A 26,559-nucleotide genomic window follows, 5' to 3' on the forward strand; every position below is an offset into this window, starting at 1 on the left:
GCACACTGCCTGTGTGATATTTAGATTAGTGTAGCTTCTCTCTGTTCTATTATCTTTTACAAGCTGGATAAATCCTGTTCTGAGCTGGCTGGGCTTTCACATACTGAGGAATTACATACAGGCACAGCTGTCTGCACTCTGCAGGAAGAAATAGCCTGACACTTCAGTGGAAGATAGCTGCAGGGGGAAAGAAACACACAAATGATCTCTTGAGATTCAAAAGGAAGGGTGTATACAGCCTGCTTGTGTATGGATGTATTTTCCAGGGCTGTGGAGTCGGTCCAAAAATCCACCGACTCCGACTCCTCAGTTTAGGATTCCACCGACTCCGACTCCTCTAATTTGCATATTACAATTTTGTTGATTAAAAGTATGTAACATGAAATTCGTCTCTTAACTGCCAACGCTTAGGAATTTTACAAGACAACTGAAGTGAGAAGGATATGTAGACTACTATATTTATTCCCTTTAGACTAAAACTAGTCCTTGGTAAGAGTACTTGTAAAAGGTACAAACCGGAACAAAGAACATCTATCAGGCCCTAGGCAATGTAAGTGTGGGTACATGTAAGAATGATGTGCAGGTACTCTGCAGGGGAATGAGGAGATTGTAAACAGACAACACCTCTGTGTTCAATGTGCACAGCATTCTCAGTGGATTCCCTGCAGCTCTGTGGGGAGTGCATATGTAGAGTATAGTACTACTGTGTAACAAAGTAAACCTGAGACAGATGAAATTAAAGTTTTATACATACCTGGGGCTTCCTCCAGGATAATCAGTCCCTCGTTGTCCTCCTCCACCACCTGGATCTTCTGCTATGAGTCCAGGTACTTGAGCCAGTGAGGCGTAGTGCGCATGCACACACTCCGCCGCCAGGAGCGTACTACACCTGTGCAGCACTATTGCGCAGGTGCAGAATGTTCCTGGCTGTGGGAGCGGCATGCGGCCGGACAGCGCTGACTGGCTGAATTACCAGGACTCATAGCAGAAGATCCGGGTGGTGGAAGACAGTGAGGGACTGATTAGCCTGAAGGGGGCTGGAGGAAGCCCCAGGTATGTATAAACTTACTTTTCATCCGTCTCAGTTTCCCTTTAATTTGTAGTCACCAAACCAAATTTTAATAACATATCAAATTATTTGATTTCATCAGCAAAGGGAGTGCATACATTTGCATAAATCAGCATCAATGCAGAATTATTTCCATCTCGTTGACCATCTCTATTAGTGACACAGCTACACATCAGGCTTTATTCTTACAGCATAGATGTTATTTAGTATATATAAGAGATTCCTGTGTACACATCATATATACAGTCACAATCAGATATGTATATATGTATATCTGACTTTAAAAATACGGGGACTGCTTTATTGAAGCAGCACAAGTAACTAATTTTGATTGGTTTATTTCATTTTTGTAGACTAAGCACAGCTATTACTGTATATATACTGTATATATACATTATTTTTAATGACTTATCTGAGAAATAGAACATTTTATCATATTTTCTATTTTAATTACAGTTACAAATTCATTAGGAGTCGGAGCATTTTTCCCCGACTCCGACTCCAGGCACCCAAAATTGCCCGACTCCACGACTCCGACTCCACGACTCCGACTCCACAGCCCTGGTATTTTCTATGTGTGGACATACTGTACATCAATCTACTTCCTGTTTTGGTGGCCATTTTGTTTGTTTATAAACAGACTTTTTAAAACTGTTTTTAACCACTTTTAATGCGGCGAGGAGCGGCGAAATTGTGACAGAGGGTAATAGGAGATGTCCCCTAACGCACTGGTATGTTTACTTTTGTGCGATTTTAACAATACAGATTCTCTTTAAAGCTACATGCGACAAATGACCAAGGCTTTGGAGTCAAACCTATTTTTGGATATCTAGAGTCAGAGGTTTCATAAACGGAGAAGTTGGAGGGGGGGGGGGGGGGGGGGGAGTTGGTCGGATGATTTTTTGTACCGACTCTGCAGTCCTGCAGATGACCGAGTTGATATGATATTTATATTGTTGTAAAACAAAGATTGAAATCACAACTACACAAGGATTGTAACTGGCGGCTTGTGTGTTACAATAGGATTTCTTTTTGATCTCTGACTTGTTTTCTTTTTGTTTTAAAAATGACTACTGTACCATGAATTTTCCACAGCAAAGTAAAGCACCCCAGTCCTATGCAAGTGCCCCCAGGAAACTATATAAAACGTGCCAAGAAGCAAAATCTATATAATGGGGTCACCACTATGCACTCATACATTCTGGGACCATTTTACATATGGAAGAGTCTTCATCAGCTGTTGTACACCCAATCAGTCGCTTAAAGGACAAATGAAGTGAGGAGAATATGGAGGCTGTCATATTTTTATCCTTTTAAGCAATACCTGTTGCCTGGCAGCACTGCTGGTCTATTTGGCAGCAGTAGTGTCTGAGTCACACCAGAAACAAGCATGCAGCTAATCTTGCCAGATCTGACAATAATGTCAGAAACACCTAATTTGCTGCATGCTTGTTCAGGGTCTATGGCTAAAAGTATTAGATGCAGCTTCCATATCCTTCTCGTTAGTTGTCCTTTAACCCCGCTATACAACTCCCCTACCTTACACCCAACCCTAATCCCTTCCCTCACCACTGACATCAGAGGTGCTCATGCTCACTAAAATTGGGATTAGGGACTTTATTGACCTGAAGAAATGGGCCAGCACCCGTGAAACGCGTAGTCTGTGCTTGAACTAATGAACACTTTTTCCAATTAATCATTTTATTCTTCAAAAGAGGTAAGGCAGGGTGTATGGATAGTGTACTGGTTAAGGGCTCCACCTCTGACACAGGATCAAATCTCAGCTCTACCTGTTTAGTAAGCCAGCATTTACTCAGTAGGAGACCTTGGGCAAGACTCCCTAACACTACTACCACCTACAGAGCACACACTAGTGGCTGCAGCTCTGGCGCTTTGAGTCCACCAGGAGAAAAACGCAATATAAATGTTCTGTGTTAATCACATTGTCTCCTTACTTAAAAACTATATTCGTCGCTGCAAAAGTATACACCTAAGGCGCCTTTACCATCATTGTTTATATAGTTATACCCCATTTAGGGGTTTATCATTTTTTTGAACACTTTCAGTGTCCTGAAAAAAACTTCAAGGATAGCGACCTGGAGTACGGAGCAGGGCTGTGGAGACAGAGTTGGAGTCGGAGCAATTTTGAGTACCTGGAGTTGGTGGTTTCATAAACTGAGGAGTCGGAGTCGGTTGATTTTTGTACCAAATCTACTTGGGGGCTACTGGTAACCACTAGCAGTCACCATCTATTTTACTGGATATGAAACAGTTTTCATCAGCAGTACACCCAATCAGCACCAACAGACAATAGGGGTGACAGACAACACAATACAGGTAATAAGCAGTGAGACACACAATGCCAGATCATGCATTGGCGTAGACTGGCTCCGACTGACGAAAGTGCAGGGATCCGGTACCGAAGCTGTGGGCAGAAGAGGATGGCGGCGTGGGAGCGATCCGAGCGTATGGGGCTGGAGGAAGCCCCAGGTATGTATAATATTTTCTTCATTCCAGTTCTGATTCTCTTTAAAAATATGGTGACTGCTTTATTGCAGCAGCACAAGTAACTTGTTTCTTGATTGGTTTACCATTTTTGTGGACTAAGTACTGCTATTACTGTATAAATAAGTTATTTCTGATGACTATTATCTGAAAAATTGAACACCATCATCATTTCCCTTTTAATTACAGTTTAAATGTACTAGGAGTCGTTGCATTTTTCCCCAACTGACTCCAGGTCCCCAAAAACTGCTTAAATTAGACAGCCCTGGTATTAACAGTAGCTAGCTGATCAGAGGAGACAAGACAAACTGCATAGAGATGAAGAAATGGAGGCTACAAGGAGGCACAACCAGGTCTTGGAAGGCTCTATAGAGAGTATACTCTGGATATGTGCTTCCAGCACTGGAGTAGAGCCACTCCAAGACAGAGCCAGTGTTCTCCCCAGGCTCTATGAGCCAGGTGCTCCACCCGGCTAAATTTTGTTGAGCACCCGGCTGTCATCGGTTCACCTCCTCCTATGCTGTAAGCAGTTGCGCACAGAAGCACCGCCCCTGCATTCTCTCATCTTGCCCCACCCGGCTAATTTTTCGTGCCACCCGACTGGAAAAAAAAAATTCTAGGGAGAACACAGAGCCCCAGCAATCCCTTACAGGAGTGGGTGTGGCCCAGATTTCCTATAACATAGACCAGAGGTGCCCACACTTTTTTTGACATGTGAGCTACTTTAAAAAACAGTAGCAAGTCACAATGATCTACCTATGTGCAATTTTAGGATATAGTGGGGTCGGGATCTACCATGAACTCCATTAGGTAGATCGCAATCTACCTAATGGGCACTAGTGATGGGTCGTTCGCGAATGAGCCGACTCTTTGCTGTGAATGACAAGAGCCGGCTCTCAGTTTTGAAAGAGCCGATGCCTCAGCCGCCCCACACAGCTCTGGTTTGCTGTGTAATAAAGGGCGCTGAGGCATGCTGGGAGATGTAGCCCTCCTCGTGCAGCTTGTAGGAGTGTAGGGGCGGAACAGAGCAGTGGCAGGAGGGATTGCCCGAGCAAAAGAAGCAGTCTGGAGTTGTCATGGAGATGGGGCGGGGCTTTTACTCCGATTCTGAGTGGTGTCTAGTGATATTTAATGAAGAGCCGATTGAGAGCCGTAAGAGCCGGCTCTTTAATGGGAGCCGATTCATAGAGCTGATTCTCCAAGAAGAGCCGGAATTCCCATCACTAATGGGCATCCCTGACATAGACCAATCACTAATCCTGAAAGAGTGAGTATGGCTGAGCAGCTTGGCATCTTTGAAAGAGATATATATATATATATATATATATATATATATATATATATATATATATATATATATATATATATATATATATATATATATATATACACACACAGAGATGCCCCCAACCAGCTAAGTACAACCCTTTGCACTGCTGTATAGAAACTGTCATTTAGAGCCCTGCGTTCTACACCGTCTTATGTTTTTACTGAAAAGTTGAGAATGTAAAGTTTAAAGAAAAAAAAAAAAATCACCTTTCACATCTGGAGTCACCTGGAAGGCACATGGCTGATTAGTTCTAGTACCTGGTGACCACACAGCTGTCTAAAAATTCTAGAGCAGCTCTTAGATAAGTCAGACTTTCTCTGCAGGAGAATAATGAACTGCGGTCTCCATTCACCCACTGCACTCAGATTTTCCACAATGCCTGAGGCAATTGGTATTGCTTAAAAGCTATGGGGATTCCACTTACGACCCCTAAAGTAGACTAGCACAAAAACAGTGCAATAAACTCTTAGTTCAATGATGCCTTGACAACTTGGGTCAGTCTCTAATGTTTAATGGGATCAGTCAAGCACACTAAATATAGGCTGATTGGCAGATTCAACCAAGAGACAAATCTCTCTCTGATCAAATCTGATTAGAGAGAGATCTGTTAGCTGCCCATACACCGCAGGCCGTTTCCCAATCAATTCCATATTCATATTGATCAGGAATTGGCCCTGTGACACCGCTCCACTGCTGTACCCACTAATGTCCAATGTGCCCCTCCTGGTGCCCAGTGTACTATACTTTAACTGTCTGTGTCCACCGCTGGCTTCATCCACACACGCACCCACGTGTATGCAGATAACCACGTGTGGGCGCATGTATGGACGGGGCCCGGAGCCAGCAGTGGACACGGACCGGTAAACTATACAGCACGGAGGGGGGCACATTTGAGATTTGGGGTTACAGCCCCGGGATTTCCTCTTCTGTCCCGATAATGCTCACCATTACTACCGCACACCTGATCGACCACGATGGCCCAAATCTTGCAGCAGGCCCGATCAATACATGCGACCAATTTTGCCCGCAATTGGCCGCATTGTCGAACAGGCATGCTCTTGGTGGCACAAATTTTCACCTGAATAGATAACTATTGAATCGGATGGTCGATCAGCCGACAAGTCGATAGATGTATGGCCATCTAAACAGAATAGTCTATTGTTGTGTGTGGATAAGAATTGCCATTTTAGATTAATAAAAAAATGTTCATCACACGCCTCTCAGTTTGCTGTTGTATATTGCAGTCCTGTAAAATCTGGTTGGTCTGAGAAGGGCAGTTGTCACAGGCTGTGAGAATGTGGGAACCAATTGATCAGTAGCTATTCATTTTCATTTTCTAGCAGGGCTTCCACTTGTCAAGTCAGAAGAGATAGATGTTAGGAAAAAAAAAAAAACTTTTCTCTTATTTCTAATGAGAATTCCTTGGAAGGAGGCATAGGGTTAACTATAACCTCTCCATAAAAAATCATATCTGGCAAAACTAAATGATCCGATGTGCATATTGCACTGGAAGCAGTGAAAAGGGGCTCTAGGCAAGGGAGTGGCTCTCCTGTATGGTCCTTTTACTAATCTAAGGAGTGAGAACAGAGAGGGTGGCAGTTGGGCCCTATGACACCCATTAGACCCCTGCCTAGGTTGTCTTGTGGATGATCCAGCACTGGTCTAGACAGTAACCTCCTATAAAGCAGATTGTAATAAGCTCAATGTCTGTAGTTTAGATTTGCACAAGGTTTATTTTCAGAAAGGATACAGATTCCTATATGTGGCATTGGATCGTTAGGTCCTCTTGAAATGAATGGCAGGCTCCCCAAACTGTCAGCATTCCCCCACCTATAAGCAATGCTTGGGGTCCCCAAACAACTGCCAAGAGCCATTTAACCTTTCTCTCGTCTCCCAGAACATGCAGCTGCGAAGAAGCAACTCAGCCCAAAGCACCTGCCTCACAGACACTGCTGGTCCCCATAGCAACAACCTTCAGCCTGTCAGGCTGCAGTTGCTATGAGCAACAGCAAGCGCGTGCCCAAACCGCAGGCGCGGTGCCAAGGCAGCCACATACACCCAGCTTCCTCCTCACCTGCAGGCTGAACACTTGCACCGGGAGAGGCATCGTCACCCCCGCGCTGTCCGCCTCTCCAGCCCCGTCCCACCGACCGCTTCCGGGTTACGCGCCTTGGGCTTCCGGTGACGTCGGCACAGACGAGTCTAGCGTCGGGATAGAAGGGCTGTGCGTAGCGGCAGCTTGTTGACATCACAAGCTGAAGCCGATAGATTTTTGGGTCACATGACCAGTGTTTCTGAAAGGGGCGTAACTGTGCGTAGGGAGGGACTGTGCTTGCTACCTACCTGGGCTTGCACTGAAGAGAATGGGGGTCCCTTATGCGTGACTGGCATCTGTGGGGGGAAGGCAGGTATGGGGAAGGGGGGTGCTGCAATAGACACTCTCGTTTTGCTTGTTTATTTTGTGTTCATTTGATTGTGTTATTATTTTTGAAGTAAGCTCTGACTTGGGCTGTTGCTGGGGAATCTCTGTTGATTGGGGGGGGGGGGGGGGGGGGGATTATGTAATGTTTATTATGTTTCTGCACTGTAAAGTGTTCCTGAGATGGGGTAAAAGAAAATATATGTATTATTATTATTGATTTATAAAGCGCCAACATATTCCGTGGCGCTGTACAAAGTAAGAAACAAACATGGGGTATATAATGATACAGACAATGGTGTACACTAATATACAAGATACATAACTAGTGACAAAATACAAAAAATGATACAGCATACGGAATACAAAATACAGAAGTGGTAATGACAGTGATAAAAGTAACATGATGAATAAAATGTATAATGATTTCCAAGACACAAAAGGGGGAGAGAGCCCTGCCCTTGCGAGCTTAGAATCTAAAGGGACTGGGGGGAAACAAGAGGAGGGTTAGTATGCGACAAAATATATAAAGGCAGTGTGTTTTAGGACAGTGTTTATCAACATTTTATTGGTATATACCCCCTTTAAAACCCGTGTACTCACCAAGTACTACCAAGCATAGTAACCATTATGACAAGTACCCCTTAACAAATATATATTAAATCGTTGTGCATGATAATGGTTCTAAACAACTTCCAAGAATTTACTATTGCTTTTAATTAGCTAAAATACTAATTTGGTGTTGTTTTAAATTATATTTATAATTTTCTAAAACTCTAAATTGGTTATTCTTGGTTAAGTGTATCAAGCCCGAATACCCCCTGGAACCATCAGAAGTACCCCCTGGGGTACGCGTACCGCATGTTGAGAACCTAGGTTTTAGGATACCTAGTAGGAGTGCAATTTGGTCTTAGGACAAAGGGAAGTTGCTTAAGGTAGCGCATATGCTTGTCGGAACAAGTGAGTTTTTAGAGAGCGTTTAAAAGTAACATAGGTTGGCGAGTGATGGATGTGTTGTGGGCGGGGATTCCAGAGAAGGGGTGAAGCGCGTGCAAAATCTTGTAAGCGTGAATGTGAGGAGGTGATTCTAGAGGAGGACAACAGAAGATCATGTGCAGGTCTGAGATTGCGATTGGATTTGTATCTGGAAATTAGTGAGGATATGTACCGGAGAGAGAGATTGTGGAGAGCTTTGTAGGTTACGGTTAAGAGTTTGAACCAGGGCTGTGGAGTCGGTCCAAAAATCCACCGACTCCGACTCCTCAGTTTAGGATTCCACCGACTCCGACTCCTCGACTCCGACTCCTCTAATTTGCATATTACAATTTTGTTGATTAAAAGTATGTAACATGAAATTTGTCTCTTAACTGCCAACGCTTAGGAATTTTACAAGACAACTGAAGTGAAAAGGATATGTAGACTACTATATTTATTCCCTTTAGACTAAAACTAGTCCTTGGTAAGAGTACTTGTAAAAGGTACAAACCGGAACAAAGAACATCTATCAGGCCCTAGGCAATGTAAGTGTGGGTACATGTAAGAATGATGTGCAGGTACTCTGCAGGGGAATGAGGAGATTCTTCCTCTATTACATTCTTCATGCACAATCTGAACAAGGTTTATGGGTGACAGACAACACCTCTGTGTTCAATGTGCACAGCATTCTCAGTGGATTCCCTGCAGCTCTGTGGGGAGTGCATATGTAGAGTATAGTACTACTGTGTAGCAAAGTAAACCTAAGACAGATGAAATTAAAGTTTTATACATACCTGGGGCTTCCTCCAGCCGCCTTCAGGATAATCAGTCCCTCGTTGTCCTCCTCCACCACCTGGATCTTCTGTTATGAGTCCAGGTACTTGAGCCAGTCGGGTGTAGTGCGCATGCACACACTCCGCCACCAGGAGCATACTACACCTGTGCAGCACTATTGCTCAGGTGCAGAATGTTCCTGGCGGTGGGAGCGGCATGCCGCCGGACAGCGCTGACTGGCTGAATTAACAGGACTCATAGCAGAAGATCCGGGTGGTGGAGGACAGCGAGGGACTGATTAGCCTGAAGGGGGCTGGAGGAAGCCCCAGGTATGTATAAAACTTTACTTTTCATCCGTCTCAGGTACCCTTTAATTTGTAGCCACCAAACCAAATTTTAACAACAGATCAAATTATTTGATTTCATCAGCAAAGGGAGTGCATACATTTGCATAAATCAGCATCAATGCAGAATTATTTCCATCTCATTGACCATCTCTATTAGTGACACAGCTACACATCAGGCTTTATTCTTACAGCATAGATGTTATTTAGTATATATGTTACGGCCAAAACCAGAAATTGGCCAATTCTAGAATTGGCCGGCCGTTTCTAGAACTGGCCGATTTGACGTCGGCCAAAGTCCAAAATGCTGGAAATTTCTGACATTGGCCGGCCAGTTCTAGAACCGGCCAAAGTCAGTCGGCCAAAGTCCAAAATTGAAAATGCACAAATTTCAGATCATTAACCCTCCTGGCGGTAAGCCCGAGCTGAGCTCGGGGTAAGCCGCCGGAAGGCACCGCTCGATTTGCATAATTTTTTTTTTGCTGCACGCAGCTAGCACTTTGCTAGCTGCGTGCAGTGCCCGATCGCCGCCGCTACTCGCCGATCCGCCGCTATCCGTCGCGCTGCAGCCGCCCCCCCCCCCCCCCAGACCCCGTGCGCTGCCTGGCCAATCAGTGCCAGGCAGCTCTATGGGGTGGATCGGAATCCCCTTTGACGTCACGACGTCGATGACGTCATCCCGCCCCGTCGCCATGGCGACGGGGGAAGCCCTCCGGGAGATCCCGTTCTTTGAACGGGATCTCCGGATCTCCGGCGGCGATCGGAGGGGCTGGGGGGATGCCGCTGAGCAGCGGCTATCATGTAGCGAGACTTTGTCTCGCTACATGAAAAAAAAAAAAAATTAAAAAAAAAGATTTGCTGCCCCCTGGCGATTTTTTTTTTTAGCAAACCGCCAGGAGGGTTAAAGGAAACCTGTGACGTCTTTTTTTTTTTTCACTTCTGCCACAACCCCTGCAGCCACCCTGTGCCTGCAACGGTACTTAGGGATCCTCCGGTCCACCGCTGCAGCTCAATTTCACTTTTGCCAACTTGTAAGTCGACAGCCACTCCGCCTGCGCGGCCCTGGCCACGTGCGTCCTTGTTCACACTCTCGTCGTCGGAAGAGTCCTGCACAGGATTTTTACTGCACCTGTGAAGCACGGGAGCGTGAACGAGGACGCATGCGTCCAGGACGACACAGGCGCAGTGGCCAGCGACTGAAGAAAGCGAAACTGAGCCGCAGCGGGGGACCAGAGAATCAGAGTACAGGCGTGGGTACAGGGTGGCTGCAGGCCATTCCTCCCCCCCCCCCCCCCCACTCTCCGTGTCCACCCCTCTTTTTTGTTTCTCCCCACCCCATGTGTCACCTCTGCCCCTCCGTTGTCAGTGTTACCAACCTCCCCCCCCCCCCCCCCCTTTTTATTAGATTTCATTGACCCCGTGTCTCACCTCTGTTCCCTCGGGTCCTGAGGAGGTGGAAGGTGGGGGACAAAGCAGCTGGCCGCATGGGTACTTGCAAGAGAGCGGCAGCAGAATGAAAGAAAGGCGCCCTGGGTCCTTTCAGGCCGCTCTCAGAATCGGCTGGCGGCGGGCAGAGCTGAGCGGGACTTTGCAGCTGAATCAGCTGACAGCGGCAGGAGAGTGGCAGAATGAGAGAGAGGAAGAGGAAGCCCGGGTCCTTTCAGGCTGCTCTCAATCTTGCCTGGCAGCGGAGCTGAGCAGCATCGGAGAGCGCACTAACTGAGCGGGACTTGCTGAGACTGTGCGTGTCGGAACACCCGGCAGCAGGGAGAGGAGAGCAGCTGGCGGCGGGGAGTGAAACTTCGGGACTTGGCCGGCCACGCTAAGTCACAACGCGTTCTGGCCGGCCAAAGTCCGCAATTCATCCCCATTTTGTATATTGGCCGAATCAGCCGGCCACTTCGCATTGTGACCGGCCAGAACCCGAAGTGGCCAGACTTCGGGTTCTGGCCGTAACATATATAAGAGATTCCTGTGTACACATCATATATACAGCCACAATCAGATGTGTATATCTGACCTTAAAAATACGGGGACTGCTTTATTGAAGCAGCACAAGTAACTAATTTTGATTAGTTCATTTCATTTTTGTGGACTAAGCACAGCTATTACTGTATATATACTGTATATATACATTATTTTTAATGACTATTATCTGAGAAATAGAACATTTTATCATGTTTTCTATTTTAATTACAGTTACAAATTCATTAGGAGTCGAAGTCGGTGCATTTTTTCCCGACTCCGACTCCGACTCCAGGCACCCAAAATTGCCCGACTCCACGACTCCGACTCCACGACTCCGACTCCGACTCCACAGCCCTGGTTTGAACTGGATCCTCTGGTTAATTGGCAGCCAGTGAAGAGCTTGACAGAGAGGGTCAGCAGAGGAAGATTGAGAAGAAAGATGAATGAGACGAGCAGCTGAGTTCAGTACCGACCGGAGTTTGTTAGAAGGTAGTCCACAAAGTAGTATGTTGCAGTAGTCCAGACGAGAAATTATAAGAGCATGTATTAACAGTTTGGTTGTGTCTTGAGTGAGAAAGGGATGGATGCGAGATATATTTTTGAGTTGGAGATGGCAGGAGCTGGTTATGGAGTTAAGATGAGGAATAAAAGAGAGAGAAGAGTCGAATATTACACCCAAGCACCGTGCTTTGGGAAGTGAAGTTATGGGAGTGTTATTAACATTTATAATTACTTCAGGCAGAGAGGTGGCCAGAGATGGTGGAAAAATTATTAGTTCTGTTTTACTCATTAAGTTTTAGGAAGCGAGAGGACATGAAGGAGGATATAGCAGACAAGCAGTCAGGAACACGTTTGAGGAGGGAGTTACGGTCTGGGTCTGAGAGGTACAGTTGTGTATCGTTTGCATACAGGTGGTATTGAAACCCGAATGAGTTGATTAAGTCACCAAGACCGTGCATGTAGGTGGAAAAGAGGAGGAGACCAAGGACAGAGCCTTGAGGAACCCCGACAGACCAAGCATGAGGAAAAGAGATCTGATCTGAGTAGGAGACTGTGAAGGACCTTCCAGAGGGGTAGGAAGATGACCATGTGAGAGTGAGGCCCTTTATTCCTACATTTGAAAGTATTTGTAAGAGTAAGGTGTGGTCAACCGTATCGAATGCTGATGACAGAGCAAGAAGGATGCGTAAGAAAAAATGACCTTTGGATTTAGTTGTAAGAAGTTCATTGGCCACTTTGGTAAGGGCCGTTTCTGTGAAGTGGTTGGAGCGAAAGCCAGACTGGAACTGATCAAGTAGGGAGTTAGCTGATAAATAATGGCTTAATTCTGCATGTATTCAATTAGTTTGGATGCAAATGGGAGAAGGGAGACTGGGCGGTAGTTGGCGAGTGTGGTAAAATCTAGAGATGTTTTTTTTAAGTAGTGGTGTCACAACAGCCTTTTTGAGTGGCGACGGAAAGATGCCAGTGGAGAGGGACAGGTTAAATAGCAATGTTAGTGCAGGCATGAGAGATGAGGATAGCTGCGGAATGAAATGGGAGGGAATAGGATCCAATCCAAAGAACAAGTGGTTAGATTAGCTTTGGCAATTAGAGGAGAGAGAATGTTCAGAGAGTGTAGAGAAGGCAGTTAGAGAGCAGTGAATGAAAGGTGTGAAGGTGGGATTTGAGGGCTGTGTGGAGAATTCACTTCTGATTTTGTCAATTTTATCAGTGAAGTATGTTGCAAATTCTTCAGCTGATAAGTAAGATGGAGGAGGGGGATGGAGAACGGAGTTAAAGGTGCTGAACAAGCGTTTTGGATTGTGTAAATGGGTGGATATTAGGGAGGAAAAATAGGACTGTTTTGCCACAGAGAGTGCGTTTTCTGAAGTTGTTCAAGGTTATTTTATATGAGATGAAGTCCTCATTTGTGTTACTTTTCCTCCAACGCCTTTCCGCTGCTCTAGAGCATCTTCTTAATTGTTTAGTGTCTTTGGTCATCCAGGGTTGGCGACTGACACGGTGAGGGCGGACATTGACGAGGGGGGCGAAGTCATCCATGACTTTTGTAATGGAGCAGTTGTAGTGTATAGCAGCTGAGTCTGGGTCAGTGAAGGATTGTGTGAGGAGAGGTGCCAGGGCATTAGAGACAGATTGCATGTCTAGATTGCGATAGTTCCTGCGAATATGTGAGCGTGCTTGTAGCAGGGTGTAGGAAAAGAGGAGGAGAGAGAGAGGGTAAGTAGGTTATGGCCAGAAAGTGGTAGTGGATCATTAGTAAAGTCAGTGACAGAACATAGACGAGTGAATACGAGGTCAAGCGTATGGCCATCAGTGTGGGTTGAGGTAGAGGACCACTGAGACAAGCCATAGGAGGAAGTGAGTGATAGAAGTTTGTTGGAGACAGCATTCTTGGTGTCAATAGGAATGTTAAAATCACCCATAATGATGGTAGGGATGTCAGAGGACAGGAACTGGAGAAGCCAGGCAGAGAAATGATCTAAGAAAACAGAAGCAGAGCCTGGAGGGTGGTAAATAACTGCAATCTGGAGGTTCGAGGGAGAGTATAGTCGGACTGTATGGACTTCAAAGGATGGCAGGGAGAGAGAAGGAATAGGAGTGAGAGGCTTGAAGGAGCATTTGTCTGAGAGAAGAATGCCCACCCCTCCACCATGTTTATTCCCACTTCTAGGAGTGTGGCTAAAGTGGAAACCTCCATAGGAGAGGGTGGCAGGTGAAACTGTGTCAGAAGGGGTCAGCCAGGTTTCAGTGATGCCAAAGAATGTGAAAGCATTGTAAATGAAAAGATCATGGATGAAGGGCAGCTTGTTGCAGACTGAGCGGGCATTCCAGAGGGCAGCCGAGATAGGAGGGGGAGTAGGGGGAAGGAGTGGAATATTAATAAGGTTACAGTAAGAGGGAGGGAAATTTGATTTGTTGCAAACACTTCCTCCAGCTCCCTCGCCATCCTCCTCCGCCTTCTTGTTCATCTGCAACTCTCCCTGGAAAATACTCCAGTCGGGGCCAGCTAGCGCAGGTAGGCCACGCGTGTGCTTCCCTGTCGCTATGCATGTGCAGTTGGACTGGAGGACTTGTCGAGGTCAATAGTAGAAAGAACGTGGAAGACAGTAATTAGGGAGTGATAAGCCTGGAGGGAGCTGGAGAAAGCCCCAGGTATATAAATAATATTTTCATTTTCTTATTCTAGGTTTCCTTTAAGTTACTTCTGACGAAGTCTGTTAAGGATGAAACGTGTAGACAGGGCAGTTTCTAGGCTAAACTGCACACAGGGCGAGGGTGCAGAAATCGGGACCCCCCCCCCCCCTCAGCTATAGGTTCCCCCTAGTGTAGGTTAGGTAGGTAGATGCCTCCAGTGTAGGGTAGCCCATATAGTTGCCACCAGTATAGGTTAGCTAGGTAGGTGCCTCCAGTATAGGGTAGCCCGTATAGTTGCCACCAGTATAGGTTAGCTAGGTAGGTGCCTCCAGTATAGGGTAGCCCGTATAGTTGCCACCAGTATAGGTTAGCTTGGTAGGTGCCTCCAGTATAGGGTAGCCCGTATAGTTGCCACCAGTATAGGTTAGATAGGTAGGTGCCCTGAGTATAGGTTAGATAGGTAGGTGCCCCAAGTAGGTTAGATAGGTAGGTGTCTCCAGCAGCAGGGGGAGCGGGAGAGGTTAAATAGGTAGGTGCCCCGAGTATAGGTTAGATTGGTAGGTGTCCCGAGTATAGGTTAGATTGGTAGGTGTCCCGAGTATAGGTTAGATTGGTAGGTGTCCCGAGTATAGGTTAGATTGGTAGGTGTCCCGAGTATAGGTTAGATTGGTAGGTGTCCCGAGTATAGGTTAGATTGGTAGGTGTCCCGAGTATAGGTTAGATTGGTAGGTGTCCCGAGTATAGGTTAGATTGGTAGGTGTCCCGAGTATAGGTTAGATTGGTAGGTGTCCCGAGTATAGGTTAGATTGGTAGGTGTCCCGAGTATAGGTTAGATTGGTAGGTGTCCCGAGTATAGGTTAGATTGGTAGGTGTCCCGAGTATAGGTTAGATTGGTAGGTGTCCCGAGTATAGGTTAGATTGGTAGGTGTCCCGAGTATAGGTTAGATTGGTAGGTGTCCCGAGTATAGGTTAGATTGGTAGGTGTCCCGAGTATAGGTTAGATTGGTAGGTGTCCCGAGTATAGGTTAGATTGGTAGGTGTCCCGAGTATAGGTTAGATTGGTAGGTGTCCCGAGTATAGGTTAGATAGGTAGGTGCCCCCAGTATAGGTTAGATACGGTAGGTAGGTGCCCCGAGTATAGGTTAGATAGGTAGGTGCCCCCAGTCAGGGCGTAACAAAAGACCCTGCAAGGGATGCAGCGGCCGGGAGGTCCAGAAGAAGCAGGGGGCCCTGTGGTGGGAAAAGTTTCTTTTCCCTGTCCTGATAGACTAACAACTAAGGGCACAGAGAGTAAAAAAACTTTCTGCTCTTTGCACAATTGTTCTAATGACTGCATCTGTTCAGCCACTGATAACGATTCATATAAAGCTTTGTAGACAGTCCCTATTGGGTGTGCAGCAGGGTCTTGTGTACAGCGCCCATCCCCTAACCTCTCTACCCCTCCCCAAGTGCTGTGTATTGTAGTGATGCTGTAAACCTCTGCAGAGCCAGTTTTGCTCTATCAGAGATGGACAGAGTGTAATAAGCTGAGGCTGGGAACACACTTGTCTCTGTTTTCTTTATGCGTTTTCTGCACACCATGTGTGTCTGTAATGTGTGAAAACATGCATGTTTTATCACAGAAGTTAATGTAATTTATAGAGAAAATGCGTGCAGTGCGTTACTGCTGTCTGTTTTTATCTGCAGGGGGAAAACACATTCAAGTGTGCACTAGCAACTGAAGAGCATTGTTTCTCAGTCTACCGTGCAGAAAGTGATGTGACGGGGCCCCATCCAAAGTTTCGCGGGGGGGGGGGGGGGGGGGGGGTGGATGGGGGGCTTGGGCAGCAGTAATTTTTAGTTACGCCCCTGCCCTCAGTATAGGTTAGATAGGTAGGTGCCCTGAGTATAGGTTAGATAGGTAGGTGTCTCCGGCAACGGCACAGTGGTGGGGAGAGCCGTTAGCATAGCGTAGTTACAACTTACTTTCCGCGATCCCCTGCAGCCTCTATCTCCTTCCTGTCCCAGGCGTCTGTCGCATTGGTAACAGCGCCCCTGTGATGACGTGTCCGCATGTGATGACGAGGCGCTGTTACCAATGCGATGGACGCCTGGGAGATGAAGAGAGGCTGCGTGCATGCAGGGATTGTGGCAGGTGAGTTGTAACTACTATGCCCGCTCCCCCCGCTGCTGCGCCCACCCTCTCTGCCACTCAAACCAGCGCCCCGGATGATTCCCACCATTTGTACATTATTATTTTTTTTCGGGGCATCACTGATGCGATATTTTGTGACTGCGTGGATCACATGTAGCCCAGTTGGATAGTATTTTGTATAGTATCCTTTCCTATTGAGAGATCCAATAACACTTGTGATTAGTAACAGATGAGGGGGGGGGGGGGAATTAGACGGGCTCCTCTGTCTAAATACATACAGGGTGCATTTCTCTCTGTTTTTCTGTCCTATGCAAGAGTGCAGGTCCAGTTTCACCTCCCTGGCGGTAACCCCGAGCCTGACTCAGGCTTGCCGCCAGGAGCTCTATGCAGAGCATAGTGCGCAGCAGGAGTTTAAACTCGCCTCCCACAGGATCCAGGCGTCGTTAGCTGTTTTTCCCCTGGTTTAGGGTCTGAAAGCGTGCTGACCATTACAATCCGGAAATAATCATACCACCAGGGATGTTAACCACTTTTGAAGAAAGGACGTAGCTGCTACGTCAAAGTGTGTTGCTAGGGACGCCATGACGTAGCCGCTACGTCCTCCACTGAAACCGCCGCTGCTGCCGATAGCGCGCCTGCACGCATACGTGCACACGCATGCCCGCCGCACTACCGTTCGGGGTAATGGACCAGATGATCCCTCTACCCGATCGGCGCCCCCCGAAGCCACAATGATTACTGTTACAAGTGTAACAGCAATCATAGTTACCGGCCGCTTTGCAGGAAGTATTTACATCCTGTAAATGCACGTGATCACACGTGCACGTGACAGCAGGCCTGCAGATTGATTGGGCAAAGGGAACATGTGATCCCTTTACCCTTGTGGCAGCTGTGATTGGTTTCAGGGATCTGGTGATCCCTTTGGCCAATCACTGTCCTCCCAGTCCTAAGTGAACACTCTCTGAAAGAGATAGTGTTCATTGAGGGGGAGGGGGGACTTGGTAAAAGTAAAAAATTGTTAAAATAAAAAATAAAAAAATGGTAAAAGTAAAAAATGTAAAAAAAAAATAAATATAAAAGTTTTTCATTAGAGATGGCCCGAACTGTTCGCTTGCGAACACTACATGGGGAATGGCCTCAGGGTCACTTCCGTGTTTGCAAGCTTCTTCAATACTGATGCTTTCCCGGAGCTGCGCGTCCTTGTTCACGTGTCCAAACCTGGGAGCATTCTGCGCGACATCCTGCGCATGCGCAGCTTGCTCCCGACTGCAGGTGCGCGATCAAGGATGTGCGGGCCCAGGGAAAGCGCCTGCTCAGTATTAAGAAGCTTGTGAATATGGAAGTGAACCAGATGTCAATCCCTTGTAGTGTTTGCAAGTTCGGGCCATCTCTATTGTTCATGCCCCCCCCCCCCCCCAGGCAAAGATTGGTGCAAGGTATCCTGCGGTCCCTGAACCAATCAGTGTGCCTGAAAGTCCATACCCACGATGCGACATTTACGGCGATTTTTATTTTTCGCGACGGGACTTTTTCACTATGGACAATTATTTTTGCAACATCACGTAATATTGTTTAGAGTTAAATGATGTTTAGCGATGTGCGGCGTTTGACGTCATCATAGAAGAACACTGAGCGACCGATCGCTCAGATCCCTGTTGCCCGCCGTGATAATTTTATCAGATTAAATGATCGTTCGCACCTTTGTTACCAAGATAGTGAAGATGGATCGGTTAACGTTCGCTGTTCGCCGCTGATCCCTGATCCATCTTCACGTCGATAGTTAGCTTATATTTGAATATATTTGAGTGTTAGGAGTCTGTGTGGGGTGGCTGGGGTTAGGCATAGATAGGGGAAAATTAATGTTAAGCATAAACGGCTTATCTATAATTGCACTGTGAGGAAAAATTGGCACAAAAATGACGGTAATGGGCATGAAATAATGGTAATAGAATATAGGTAATGTTACCGATATTCTATTACCCACTATAGTAGAATTTTGGAAATGTAACCGCCGATATTCTGCTATCACCCACATACAAAACAAAGTGACAGAATTTAAAACAAAATACATAAAATGTTACCATAAGGACTCAGCTTTTTTAATATGTATGCCTTGAGGGTGGTATATTACAGTTCTTTTGGCAAATAAGTACTTGTAATTATTGCTAGGGTACAATGTGAATACAAGAAACACCACACAGAAAAAATACACCTTTACTTCCAAATTATATATTATCCCCATACATTGCACTAGGAACATACTCTAGATGTTAGGATTACCAGGACAAATGGGCAAATAAAATGTGTGAGTTTTATGTACGATAGCATTGTTTTTTTTTTTTTTTAAACCATAGTGGATGGAAATGGAGAAATAGTGTATTTTTTCAATTTTTTTACCTAGTTTTTACCTTTTAAAATGCATAGAAAATAAAATAATTACTGAAAACAAATACTATCCCTAAAAAGCCTAAGGCTGCTTACACACCAAGATGTTACAGGCGCACGTTAGTGTGCCTGTAACGCTCCCCCAACGCACAGCAATGTAACACAAGTGGGCTGTTCACACAGCCCACGTTGCGTTACATGTAACGCTGCACGTTCTCCGGAAAGTGCAGCATGCTACGGCGTTAGAGCGGCTATAGCCGCGTTAGACTGTTTGCACATGCGCAGTGGGGGGCGGAGAGGAGGCGGGGAGAGCCAGCTACAGTAGCCGCGCACATGGCTACTTAATATGCTCTGCACTGGCGGCCGCTGATTGGCCGGCGGGACCACGTGATGAGTGTCTCGCTCCGCATCACGTGGTCCCGCTGGCCAATCAACGCCACTCTGGGAGACCTTATAGGAATCGAGCCGCCTAACGCGGCTCACTCTACCGTCCTCACTTGCAGCACCATACGTTGTGTTAGGTGCACGGTATGCGACCTTAACGTAGCACCTAACGCAACGTCTTGGTGTGCAAGTAGCCTAATTGGTGGTAAAAAACACGATATAGATTATTTAGATGGGATGAGTAGTGAAAAACTTATTGGCCAATGAATGGGAGGAGCGCTGAAATGTGAAAATTGCTCGGATGCGTAAGGTGAAAAAACATTGAAGGCTGAAGTGGTTAAATATAAAAAAGGGTTCTGATTTTTTTGCTCTGGGTTCTTGTTGCACTTCAGCTTCAGTTTTCTTTGGTCTTGTCATCCAATGTTTGGCTGGCCATACACAGTTGGTGTGGCCAACAGATAGATCCCTCTCAGATCGTTACCTGATCAGAGGGTGATCTATCTGCTTGAATCCCTCCACACACTGTACACAGATTTTCATTAGATTTCTGCATGAAATTGACTGAAAATCTGTGTGCCTGCCTGCCGAGTCCCCATCTTTTTCTTTCTTGACCTCTCTTCCCAGGCCGCGCAGAGTGTAGAGGCAGGGGATACTCTCCCTTGTCTGCCAGCACTTCCTCCCGCATCTTGACCCATATGCAATTCATTTTTTCTCCTGAAATTTCTCCCAGGAGATAATTTTTCATTTCCTATTGAAAATAACTTTTCAGTACAATTGAAAAGGTACCAAAAAGTAGGTAAAACAGTACTGTCAAAATTATTCTAAGTATTTTTTTTTTGTTTGCTGGTGGTTTAACCAGTTGCCGACCACCTACTACCTATGGGCGTCGGCAAAGTGGCACCCCCAGGACTGCGTAACGCTGATCGGCGGTGGTACCCGAAGGACTGAGTAGCCGGGGATAGCCGCGGGTTGTTAACACCTGATCTGCCCCATACAAAGTGTATAATACACTGTGTTAAGCTAACAAAGTGTATTATACAGGCTGCCTCCTGCCCTGGTGGTCCCAGTGATCGAGGGACCACCAGGACAGGAGGCAGCCCTTCTAGTAAACACAGAAGCAAACTAATCCTGCCCCCTGATCGCCCACAGCACCCCTCAGACCACTGTTTGCACCCAATCACCCCCCTAATCACCCATCAATCACTCCCTGTCACTATCTGTCAACGCTATATTTTAGATTAGGTCCTAAACTGCCCCCTGGGGGCTCCTGGTCACCCCCCCCCCCCACACCCTCAGGTCCTCCCCAGACCCCCCCCCCCCCCTTTGTACTGTATACATCTATTCTCCCCTGTAATGACCCACTGATCACCTGTCAATCACCCCGTCACTGCCACCCATCAGATCGGACCCTAACCTGCCCCTTGCGGGCACCTTATCACCCGCCCACACCCTCAGATCGCCCGCAGACCCTCCCTCCGATCACCTCCCACGTGCACCATCTAATCACCCATTAATCACCCATCAATCACCCCCTGTCACCACCTGTCACTGCTGCCCATCAGATCAGACCCTAATCTGCCCCTTGCGGGCACCCAATTACCCGCCCACACCCTCAGATTGCCCGCAGATCCTCCCTCAGCTCACCTCCCAAGTGCATTGTTTACATCTGTTCTACCCTCTAATCACACCCTGATCACCTATCAATCACCCCGTCACCCCCTGTCACTGCTACCCATCAGATCAGACCCTAAAATGCCCCTTGCGGGCACCCAATTACCCACCCACACCCTCAGATTGCCCTCAGACCCCCCCCCCCCTGATCACCTCCCCAGTGCATTGCTTGCATCTATTCCCCCCTCTAATCACACCCTGAGACACCCATCAATCACCTCCTGTCACCACCTGTCACCCCCTAGCACACCTACCCATCAGATCAGGCCCTAATTTACCCCGTGTGGGCTCCTGATCACTCGGCCAAACCGTCAGATCCCCTTCCGATCACCTCCCCAGTGCATTGATTGCATCTATTCTCCCCTCTAATTACCCCCTGAGACACCCATCAATCACCTTCTGTCACCCCCTAGCACTCCTATCCATCAGATCAGGCCCTAATCTGCCCCCTGCGGGCTTCTGATCACCCGGCCAAACACTCACCTGCCCCACCGCAGTGACAGAATTTTTTTTTCTGATCACTGCTGGTGTCTACGACTTAGTTGTGGCTGAGACCAACCGTTATGCCACACAATACGCAACCACCAATCCAAGAAGCTACCATGCCCAGCCTTTTCGGTGGAAACTTGGAGTGGTTTCCAAACTTTACATTTTTGGGGGCCTTCTCCTTAACATGGGTCTAGTCAAAAAGAATGTATCACATGCCCATGTCAGTGTTCTCCCCAGAAATTTTTTCCAGCCGGGTAGCATGAAAAAGTAGCCGGGTGGGGCGCAACAGGGCGAATGCAGTGCCGTGTAAGCTCTGCTGACAGCATAGGAGGAGGAAACGAGCCGATATCAGCCGGGTGCTTACCAAAATTAGCCGGATAGAGGCCTGGGGAAAACACTGAGCCTCCATATGACTCTTGCTTTAATGCTAGGTACAGAGATGCTAGGTGAGATTTTCTGCCCGATTTACTGTCAGAACGATTATTTCCAACATGTCCGATCTGCTTTCTGATCAAATGCCGAGCATTTTCTGATCGATTTCCGTTCACTTCAATAGGAAATCGATCGGAAAATGCTCGAAAATCGATCAGAAAGCAGATTGATCATGTTGGAAATAATGGATCTGACAGTAAATCAGCCAGAAAATCTCATAGTGTGTACCCAGCATTAGATATGCACCATCTGTCTTAAAGTGAACCTGCCAAGTCAAAACCAGGAAAACCGGTTGTTTGGTTGTTTTTAATGTGCTATTACAGTGCTTTTTGTTTGCGTTTGAAAAAAACTGAACAAAAATAGGCTTGATTTGCAGTACACAAATCCGGTTCACAGTGCAGGTGAAACAGACATCATATTGTTATACGTATTGGGCATCATTAATGGTTCCGATCAACCACTATTGTTCCGTCAATGTTTTTGGGGTTGGTTCCTCTACCAATCATGATTGGTAAGGTTTTCATTTGTGGACCCCATTGTTGTGGAACCACAAGGCTCAGCATGTCCTACAGATTTAACTGAGAAGCTGCAAATTCACACATAGGTATGAACTGTTTTTTTTTTTTTTAGAAAATGCAAAGCTCAGCATGGTCTGAAAGGACATGCTGGCCCCTTGAGATTCCAGAGATTAGTGTATCCTAAGGGTTCAAAAAGAGGGGGTGGGATTGGGAATACACTTCAGGACAGAGCTTTATGTGTGCAAGCTGACCTAAGGTCACAGCTTTTTTTTGCCTGTACCTATCAGATCAGACTGCTTTTTTTCCCCTTCAGCGCTGCTGTCTGTGTGCTCTGTTCTCTGGGCAGCCAGGACATCCCGCTCTCTGCAGCTAGTGGAGATCTGCTCCGTGCGTCTGACACCCGGGGAGGAAGTGAGTGATTGCCTGCACTCCCCTGTTCAAGTGCCGTAATTCAGAGATGGGAAAGTTAGTACGGCACGTAAATGTACAATTGTACGGTGGGGAGGGAGAGAGACAAGTGACACAGCCGTGAGGGGGAAAGGCGGCACTAAATACCCGGATTACAAAGCCAGACGGGCTGTAGTTTGCCCAGCTCTGCTTTAGTCACAGGCTCCAGCATCCCTTCACGATCGTGCAGGCAGAGTGAGAGACTGCTTGTAATGTGCCCCGTTCCTGGAGGAGGAGCACTATGCAGTCAGCATGGTCCCGCCTATTGCCATGCTGAGGCAAGGAGTGTGTACGAGCCCGCCAGAAAGCGCGAGATCTCGTACGTAGAGGAGCTGAGCTTGCTGGGCAATCTGCTACAGAGTCAGCGCTGAGTGCAGAGAACAGCGCTGGCTTTTGTAATATGCAAAATAGCAGCCGGGCGGGGCCTTAATTCACCCGGGCGGCGCGCCCACTTAATTGATCCTGGGGAGAACACTGCATGTTCTCTGCTGCCATGTCCAGGTTACGATTTGAGAACATCCTGCGCTTCCTGCACTTCAGTGCCAATACAACCTGTCATCTAAGAGGCCACCCTGCTTATGACCGGTTCCACAAAATTCGGCCCCTCATAGACCACCTGTCATCAAAATTTGCAGATGCTTATACCCCTGAACAGTCATTTTGAGGCATTTGGTTTCCAGACTACTCCTCACTCTGCGTTCATAGAAGATTTTATTTTTTGTCACAAGTTAGTGGAAAATGACACTTTGTGACAAAAAACATTAAAAATCAATTTCTGCTAACTTGTGACAAAAAATAAATTCTTCTATGAACTCTCCATACTCCTAACGGAATACTTTGGGGTGTTGTCTGGAAACCAAATACCTCAAAATGACCTGTGAAATCCTAAAGGTACTCATAGGACTTTGGGCCTCTTAGCGCACCTAGGCTGCAAAAAAAGTGTCACACGTGGTATCGCCGTGCTCAGAAGTAGTATAATGTGTTTTGGGGTGTATTTTTACACATACCCATGCTGGTTGGGAGAAATATCTCTGTAAATGGACAATTGTGTGTAAAAAAAATAAATAAAAAAAATTGTCATTTACAGAGATATTTCTCCCACCCAGCATGGGTATGTGTAAAAATACACCCCAAAACACATTATACTACTTCTCCTGAGTACGGCGATACCACGTGTGACACTTTTTTTTTGCAGCCTAGGTGCGCTAAGGGGCCCAACGTCCTATGAGTACCTTTAGGATTTTACAGGTCATTTTGAGGCATTTGGTTTCTAGACTACTCCTCACGGTTTGGGCCCCTAAAATGCCAGGGCAGTATAGGAACCCCACAACTGACCCCATTTTAGAAAGAAGACACCTTAAGGTATTCTGTTAGGTGTATGAGTTCATAGAAGATTTTATTTTTTATCACAAGTTAGTGGAAAATTACACTTTGTGAAAAAAAAAACAATAAAAATCAATTTCCGCTAACTTGTGACAAAAATAAAATCTTCTATGAACTAACCATACTCCTAACAGAATACCTTGGGGGGGTCTTCTTTCTAAAATGGGGTGACTTGTGGGGTTCCTATACTGCCCTGGCATTTTAGGGGCCCTAAACCGTGAGGAGTAGTCTAGAAACCAAATGCCTCAAAATGACCTGTAAAATCCTAAAGGTACTCATAAGACTTTGGGCCCCTTAGCGCACCTAGGCTGCAAAAAAGTGTCACACGTGGTATCTCCGTACTCAGGAGAAGTAGTATAATGTGTTTTGGGGTGTATTTTTACACATACCCATCCTGGGTGGGAGAAATATCTCTGTAAATGGACAATTGTGTATAAAAAAAATAAAATAAAAAAAAATCTCATTTACAGAGATATTTCTCCCAGCCAGCATGGGTATGTGTAAAAATACACTCCAAAACACATTATACTATTTCTCATGAGTACGGCGATACCACATGTGTGACACTTTTTTTGCAGCCTAGGTGCGCTAAGGGGCCCAAAGTCCTATGAGCACCATTAGGCTTTACAGGGGTGCTTACAATTTAGCACCCCCCAAAATGCCAGGACAGTAAACACACCCCACAAATGACCCCATTTTGGAAAGTAGACACCCCTAAAGTATTCAGAGAGGGGCATGGTGAGTCCGTGGCAGATTTCATTTTTTTTTTGTCACAAGTTAGCAGAAATGGAAACTTATTTTATTTAATATTTTTGGTCACAAAGTGTCATTTTCCGCTAACTTGTGACAAAAAAATAAAATCTTCTATGAACTCACCATGCCTCTCACTGAATACTTTGGGATGTCTTCTTTCCAGAATGGGGTCATTTGGGGGGTATTTATACTATCCTGGAATTCTAGCCCCTCATGAAACATAACAGGTGCTCAGAAAAGTCAGAGATGCTTCAAAATGGGAAAATCCACTTTTTGCACCATAGTTTGCAAACGCTATAACTTTTACCCAAACCAATAAATATACACTTATTGGATTTTTTTTAATCAAAGACATGTAGCACAATAAACTTAGACAAAAATGTATATAGAAATTTTACTTTATTTGAAAAATGGCAGCACAAAAAGTAAAAAAAAAAATCATTTTTTGACAAAATTCATGTTTTTCCTGATGAATATAATAAAAACTAAAAATCACAGCAGCAATCAAATAGCACCAAAAGAAAGCTGTATTAGTGACAAGAAAAGGAGGTAAAATTCATTTAGGTGGTAGGTTGTATGACTGAGCAATAAACCGTTAAAGCTGCAGTGGTCTGAATGGAAAAAAGTGTCTGGTCCTTAAAGGGGAACTGAAGAGAGAGGTATATGGAGGCTGTCCTGTTTATTTCCTTTTAATCAATACCAGTTGCCTGACAGCCCTGCTGGTCTATTTCTCTGCAGTAGTATCTGATTAAAACCAGAAACAAGCATGCAGCTAGTCTTGTCAGATCAGACTTATAAGTCTGATCCACTGAAACACCTGATCTGCTGCATGCTTGTTCAGGGGCTATGGCTAATAGTATTAGAGGCAGAGGATCAGCAGGGCTGCCAGGCAACTGGTATTGTCTAAAAGGAAATAAACATGACAGCCTCCATATACCTCTCTCTTCAGTTCCCCTTTAAGGGGTTTTAAGACTGCAGTCCTTAAGTGGTTAAGCGGCTTCTCCCTGTCTCTTCACTCCCGGGGAACTGTGTGCTCCAAGACTAAACACTAGAGGCCTAATGCAACCAGGGCATGTACCTTACTTGACCACTAGAGGCCTCTAGTGTTTAGACTGTAGTGTTCGTGACATGACACACGTGTTTCGGGAGTGAAGAAAGAGGACACAGGAGGAAGTGTTAGTGGACAGGTTAGAGTAAGCTCCGCTACTCCTTCGCTTATTGGTAAATCGAACGTTGCTAGTGATACACTTCTGCCACCGATTGAGCATCGATTTCTAGCAGATTTTAACCACTTAAGGACCAGCGGTCTCTGGGCACTTAAGGACCAGAGACCGCTGGTCCAATCCCGTCAGAATCCAGACGAATCGCAGCACATACCCATCACAACCGCCGTCATCGCCGGGAGCCCCAGGACATAGACTCTGCCTGTCTCTATGACGGC

At 46.2% G+C, this 26,559-nt stretch overlaps 2 protein-coding genes across 3 annotated transcripts in view; one reads left to right on the forward strand and one right to left on the reverse strand.

Moving 5' to 3' along the window:
- Positions 1 to 7,095, reverse strand: part of GPS1 (G protein pathway suppressor 1) — a 49,042-nt gene extending 41,947 nt beyond the window's left edge. The window contains exon 1 of the mRNA XM_068263019.1: positions 6,979 to 7,095. Coding sequence (XP_068119120.1) covers positions 6,979 to 7,011 — 33 coding nt within the window. The 5' untranslated portion in view covers positions 7,012 to 7,095. The remainder of the gene's footprint in view (positions 1 to 6,978) is intronic.
- A 49-nt stretch (positions 7,096 to 7,144) lies between these two features.
- The window catches only part of RFNG (RFNG O-fucosylpeptide 3-beta-N-acetylglucosaminyltransferase), a 39,627-nt gene continuing 20,212 nt past the window's right edge, over positions 7,145 to 26,559 (forward strand). The window contains exon 1 of one of the 2 annotated variants that reach the window (XM_068263022.1): positions 7,145 to 7,308. The gene's annotated coding sequence lies outside the window, so the exon portion shown is untranslated. Of the gene's footprint in view, positions 7,313 to 26,559 lie in introns of both variants that reach the window. The other variant, XM_068263021.1, reaches the window with a different exon arrangement.

This window comes from Hyperolius riggenbachi, chromosome 12 (genome assembly GCF_040937935.1).
Source record: "Hyperolius riggenbachi isolate aHypRig1 chromosome 12, aHypRig1.pri, whole genome shotgun sequence".
Lineage (NCBI taxonomy): Eukaryota > Metazoa > Chordata > Amphibia > Anura > Hyperoliidae > Hyperolius > Hyperolius riggenbachi.